Raw genomic sequence first — 6,216 nt, 5'->3', positions numbered from 1 at the left:
ATTACAAGGTCAAGCAATATACACCTATGGACAAGCAAATATAAGAACAGTTGCAATTGCTGACTATTACAGTATATCAGTTCAGAAATATACACCCAACAATTTATGCCATATACACCCAACAAATTACTCCATATACACCCACTAAACTACGGAATATACCCCCAAAAATCAGTTACCAGAAGAACTAGAACAACAAGAACAGTAACACCTAGAAGAACTAAGAAGAACAGTGTAACATAGAACCAAGAATAACAGTAAAACCTAGAACAAGTAGAACATTATAAACTGTAAAATGAGACGTAGAACAAAAAGAACAGTAAAACGTACAACAACGTAGAAGAACAGTAAAATCTAGTTCTTCGATTTCGAAATGTGGAAAATATACAGGATGACTAAAATAATAACGTAACGTACCTTGAGTATTATAACTTTGTTTTTTTCTGGAGATTCTTGATCGAGAGTTCTATGTTGTGTTGATGGAATTTTCGAATCTTAGCGATGAGTTGTATATCTTCAGTTTCGAATGTTGCTCGAAAATGGAACAGTTGTGTTTTCTTTGAATGGCTTGGAGAAGTGGAAGAGTGCGCCATTAAGGAGCGGTTTACGCGAAGTGCAACCGTTTGAGTGGAGCGCGTGTAAATGACGCTTCATTCAATGTAATTCAGTGAGCGTGTGCAAGAATTGTGGGCTGGAAGCTTGTATGACTTGTAGGGCCTTTTTGTTTGTATGTGTAACAGGCCCGTTTTTTATTTCTCTTATTTCTTCACCTATTATATCTCTTATATCTCATTATTAATGACTAATTATAAATTTAATAATCAAAATATATAACATAACATTTTTTAATTATAATTAAAACACTTGTTAATGATTAATTTCATGGGTACCAACAAACCGACACGCATACATAGCACAAATCAGAAAGTTCTAATAAAGGAAAGAATTGTATTAAGCAATAATCACCAACCACCATCGTAATCAATGGCCCTATGTCTTCGCCTTCACACACTCCCATACTTCTTTTCTTCCTCTCTCTCCCCCCTCACAAACTCATGAAGGATCCCTAACCTTATATCATATTCAGAACACACAACACACATAGCAGAACATCTCATTTTCTTTTACAGGTACTCACTCTTCCTCATTCTCTTCCCTCTCTCTGTTTTTTTCTTAATTGGTTCTGCGAATGATCTCATTTAAATGACATGCATCAACACGTCTTCAATAAATTGTAACTAATTGAATTGGGAATCTGTTAAAGGTTGGATTCAATTTAGTTGATGTGTAGCGTGCAAGTTTCTTCTAATAATGCAGTTCATGTGTTTGTGATAATGACAATAATGAATATTGGCCATACACCCATACCTACAATACTTCTTTATAGAAAGTATAACCTACATGGGAATAATGGTTGTTGGGTGTTACACACAGATCATAACTCATTTCATCATTTTGTTAGTTGCTTGCTTGGGGAGGTGGCATGAATAAAAATATATAATTTTATTTTATTATATATGGTAAAGTGAAGGGCCTTTTGAGACTTGAGTGTGGATTTATTTTTTCCTTCTCTGTATTTCGAGTCCACTATGTGTTTTTTTTTTTCAAGTACAATGTATGTAGACGTGTTTTTAGATCATAGTGCATATTTCTTTATTGACTCCAACAAAGTGGGTCTGAATGTGATGAGATCATAAGTCCACATTCTAGAATTGGTGTACTTAGTCATATCTAAATATGAAAAATTTCCCACTACCTAAATGCTTGCCTTAATGATGCATTTTCTAAGACCCTTTCTTCTTCTTTTGTTGTGGTTCTGCAATGGTCCATGAAATGCAATTATTAACTTAAAGTTATCCGTAGGTAAAGGCTAAGGGGAATTGTTTGCAATGTCAACTATTACCAATTCAACAAATATATTTTGGCAAGAATGTCAAATAGGCAAGCCTGACAGACAGAAGCTACTTAACCAAAAGGGATGTGTTGTGTGGATTACAGGACTCAGCGGATCAGGTTCTTTATTGTTTGTCATCGCTTATGTCTTAATTTTTTGTATGGGAAGCATCATGTTGTGGCTGCTTGTAATGCTTATGTACTTGTGGTTGCTCCTTGAATTTAAGATTCCCCTTTAGATTGAATTGGTCAACAAGTAAAGTGCACCTAAACTATGTTCTTATTTTCTTTATTTGTTCCATTATAAACAGACTATACTAGTTTTCATATCTTTTTCTAAATAAAAATACTTTGCCACTCTTCGAAACTTCAGCCACTTGTTTATTAAGAACTCGGGCTGGTTCATTGATCCGATCTTAGTACTTATGTCAGCAATGGACTATTAAAGGTATACACTCATGGGAGGAAGCCATTTATCCCTGTCATAAAGGGGATATTGAAGTTATATGTTATTTGACTATTTTCAACAGCACTAGGATATAGAGGTAAATAGGATTAACTAGGTTTTCAAATTTCAATGCATGTGCTAGTGTTTTTCTAAAAATTTCTTGTAAGGATATTGGGAACTTACTCAAATGCAGGAATTTACAGAAACACTAGAATATTTAAGGAAACTTACTCCATTAACATCACAGTTAAGGCATGCTATATTATGTGTGTTTCTTTTTGTGAGTTGTTGATGAACTATACATTATAGGAATGCTAGATACCAGTATATTGTTGTAGTCTTTGAATAGATGAAAATGCTCTAGTATGTTTATATATGTAAAGTGCTTTTAGCAGGTTATATTGATTGTTTTCTTGAAACCTTTCAGGAAAAAGCACATTGGCATGTTCACTAGGAAGAGAACTGCACACAAGGGGGAAGTTATCATATGTCCTTGATGGAGATAACCTTCGACATGGACTAAACAAGGACCTTGGTTTTAAACCTGAAGACCGCACTGAAAATATTCGCAGAACTGGTGAGCTTGTTAATAAAATTTTTTAAGAAACCTGATACTCTGTTTTATCATGTTGGTTATATCATATGCCACATATAAGAGTGAATTTAGTGATCAATTTAATTGCTATCCATGTATTTTGGATTAAAACTGTTAAGCTGAATAAGAGGTCTTTTTCTTTTATTGTGGCCTTCTTGGTGCACTGTTTCTGAAGTTGAAATATAGCAAGATGGAAAAGTATAGGGTACCAACATATTATCTGCCAACTTATTGCCAACAATAATTAATTATTATATTTTAAATACATATATAAAGAGACACATCCAGAAAATATATCTATAAAGACACTTCTATTAAACACAACCATAAAAAAGACATTTTTATTAGACATATCCACGAAGACACTTCCATAAAACACAGTTATAAATAAGAGTTGGCAGAAGTTGGCAGATATGCTGTTGGTAACGTAACGGGACCGATAGCAAGATATATCTATTGGGTAGGATTTAAATTACTTTGATGGCTTGTTTTTTTTTTTTTTAAAATCTAGAGGGTGGTTGCAAAAGAATGCAGAGATAATTGTTCTTATAAAACTAGGAGCATTTTATCAAGTTTACTAGTCCAAAAACGATATTTGTGTTAAAAGTGTGATGCTTACTTGCAAACCTAACCTACATTACAACAACAACAACAAAGCCTTGTCCCACTAGGTGGGATCGGCTACAAGCTCTATCATGTCTACAGAGAGACCGTTAACATGTAGATCTCGTTTGACCACCTCATGGATGGTCTTCCTAGGTTTTCCTCTGTCTTTCACCTCTTGTCCATCTTCCATCTCATCCACCCTCCTGACTGGGTGCTCTGTCGGTCTTCTTCTTACATGTCCAAACCATCTGAGATCCGATTCTACCATCTTTTCCACAATAGGTGCTACTCCAATTCTCTCACTTATATCTTCGTTCCTTATTCTATTCAATTGCGTATGACCACTCATCCATCTCAACATCTTCATCTCTGTCACAACTTATGTTCGTGCTCCCCTTTGGCCGCCCAACACTCTGTACCATAAAGCATAGTCAGTTTGATAGCAATACGGTAGAATTTAACTTTAAGTTTTAAAGGCATTTTTCTGTCACATATGAAACCATTCGCACTCCGCCATTTTGACCAACCTGCTTGGATCCTATGATTTCCATCTTGTTCAATCTCTCAATTATCCTATATGATGCACCCAAGATAGTCAAAACTCTTAACTTTTCATAGGATATTTTCTCCAATCTTCACCTCTCTTTTAGGGTTTTCCCTTCGGCAGCCGAAAAAGATATGTTCTTGCATTTGCTTGCCAGGTCAATAACACATTTATTTTTCTCAATTCCCTCTTTTCCAGTTCTAGTTCTAAAAGTATTCAAATTCCAATGCATTATATGTTTTTCCAGCATGGTTTCACTGACAGGAAAATCATTTAATCCAGGAGAAGTGGCAAAGCTCTTTGCCGATGCTGGTCTAATATGTGTTGCCAGTTTGATATCTCCTTATAGAAGAGACCGGGACGCTTGCCGTGCCATGTTGCCCGATGCCAACTTTATTGAGGAAAGGTTCCATTTGGCATTTTTTTAGTTAGTTAAGTTTCTCAGATGATGTTTGATAGTTGAATAATAATTACAGGTTTTCATGAACATGCCTTTACATTTGTGTGAGGCACGAGACCCAAAAGGCCTCTATAAGCTTGCTCGTTCAGGAAAGATCAAAGGTGTGCTTTTATTTTACTTGCAATTGCTAACTCCCACCCCTTTGTAACAGAGAAAGAAAATGAAGGAAACCCAAATATGTTTGTTCTGCATTCTCTACAGCTGAAAACTTGAATTCGAATATGCAATATCCAACATAATGCATTTAAGCGTGTGATTGGTCTTGTACATGGCTAAACCCGGATGCCATTGATCATGACATATAGAGTTTATCCCTTAGAGTGCTTTCATCTGAACATGGAAAATTTTCATATTATGATTTGCCCATTTCCGGAATAGTGAAAATATCAACAATATGGCCAAGGGCTGGTTTTCATAAACCATTCAATGGAACTTGGCTTCAGTTTAAATTGACCAACATCAGTCAGATGAGTTTTGCAATAATGCATAGTTATTTTACCTTGCTGATGTGATTAAAAATTTGAAGTCCTAGTCCTACTAAATATTTATTGTTCAATGTTCATAGTTCAGGAATTGCAATACACTGTAACTATTTTAAGTTAGTCTTAGCTTGAATAGCTTTGTTGCATTTTGCAAAAACATTGCGTAGAAGGACTTATTTAATTCTACCATGTAGCCTAGAATTAATTATGGAATTGTGCAGGTTTTACCGGCATCGACGATCCTTATGAACCGCCCCTAAATTGTGAGGTACTTGATCGTGAAGCTGCTAACATGTTTCTGTACATACCTTTTTCAGTGTCTAATGTGCTGCCTACATGTTATGTATTCATTATCATGATTCTGTGGTTTTCATCCAGATAGAAATTAAGCAGGAAAATGGAGTTTGTCCAACGCCCACTGCAATGGCTGGACAAGTAGTTTCTTACTTGGAGAACAAAGGATTTCTAAGAAGTTAGGGATATAAGCAACACAGTTATGTCTATTTGTTGATCAAATCTGTAATATGAATTTTGCTTAATTAGATTGTATCTACTTTTAATTCTAACTTAAGTTAAAATACTAGAAGGTAGGGGTTGGGAATTGGGGACATTGACAAGAGGATCAGTGATGATGTAAATTTCATCAACTATACGTAATTTTTTGATTGGATAAAAGATAAATTTGTGATTCTCGTAGGAATGATATGATTATATTTATCTCCCCAAGCATTCAGAATAAAAGATTCATTTCATGTTGTCTAATCATCAGAATTTGATTATCACGCAGTACAAAATAATATACTTTACTTCAATGGAACTCTAAATAAGTAATACTTTCAAAACATTTATATGATTTTTGTGCTTTTACCATGAAATGAAAAAAATACTTTTATAAATTTTTTCAGAGAGTTCTTAAGAAAAGCATCGGAAAACAAATGTATTCCGTCTACGAAATATGGAAATAAAAGGGAATGTTAGTGTGGAGGGCCAGGGAACAAAGCAATAGTGATACAATTAATGTATTCCCTTTTATTAATTCAAACAATTAATAAAAAAATTATTTTTAATAAAGTAATAAATAATTGAATATCTGAATAAAAAATTGTCCCAAATTAGTTCTTAATAATTTTTAAAAAGAATGTAATAAATCTTTAAGAATTACATTGTTTGAACATGTGAGAAATTCTT

The 6,216-nt window shown here is 34.3% G+C and overlaps 1 protein-coding gene across 3 annotated transcripts; it reads left to right on the top strand.

The window, feature by feature from the left end:
* The first annotated feature begins 932 nt into the window (after positions 1-932).
* Positions 933-5,709, top strand: LOC112754869 (adenylyl-sulfate kinase 3). 3 transcript variants are annotated; one of them, XM_072221111.1, is made up of 7 exons: positions 933-1,130; positions 1,864-2,013; positions 2,769-2,918; positions 4,372-4,488; positions 4,564-4,647; positions 5,250-5,296; positions 5,407-5,709. In XM_072221111.1, the coding sequence occupies exons 2-7, from the start codon at positions 1,890-1,892 to the stop codon at positions 5,503-5,505; spliced, it is 621 nt and encodes a 206-aa protein (XP_072077212.1). In that variant the 5' UTR covers positions 933-1,130; positions 1,864-1,889; the 3' UTR covers positions 5,506-5,709. The 3 variants fall into 3 exon arrangements, with proteins under 3 accessions (XP_072077212.1, XP_072077213.1, XP_072077211.1); XM_072221112.1 differs by having other exon boundaries at positions 939-1,130; positions 4,369-4,488; positions 5,411-5,709; XM_072221110.1 differs by having other exon boundaries at positions 940-1,130; positions 4,369-4,488.
* Positions 5,710-6,216: the final 507 nt, after the last annotated feature.

The sequence above is a fragment of the Arachis hypogaea genome, chromosome 16, assembly GCF_003086295.3.
Source record: "Arachis hypogaea cultivar Tifrunner chromosome 16, arahy.Tifrunner.gnm2.J5K5, whole genome shotgun sequence".
In the NCBI taxonomy this organism is placed as follows: Eukaryota; Viridiplantae; Streptophyta; class Magnoliopsida; order Fabales; family Fabaceae; genus Arachis; species Arachis hypogaea.
The sequence above is the reverse complement of the archived record's forward strand: the minus strand, read 5'-3'. Positions and strand labels throughout refer to the sequence as shown.

Excerpts from the sequence above, each read along its gene's own strand:
- LOC112754869 (XM_072221110.1), top strand. The coding sequence starts at position 1,890 with ATGTCAACTATTACCAATTCAACAAATATATTTTGGCAAGAATGTCAA. Across the intron at positions 2,919-4,368 it reads TGAAAATATTCGCAGAACTG|GAGAAGTGGCAAAGCTCTTT; the intron begins GTGAGCTTGTTA and ends CATTTAATCCAG. Across the intron at positions 4,648-5,249 it reads TCGTTCAGGAAAGATCAAAG|GTTTTACCGGCATCGACGAT; the intron begins GTGTGCTTTTAT and ends GGAATTGTGCAG.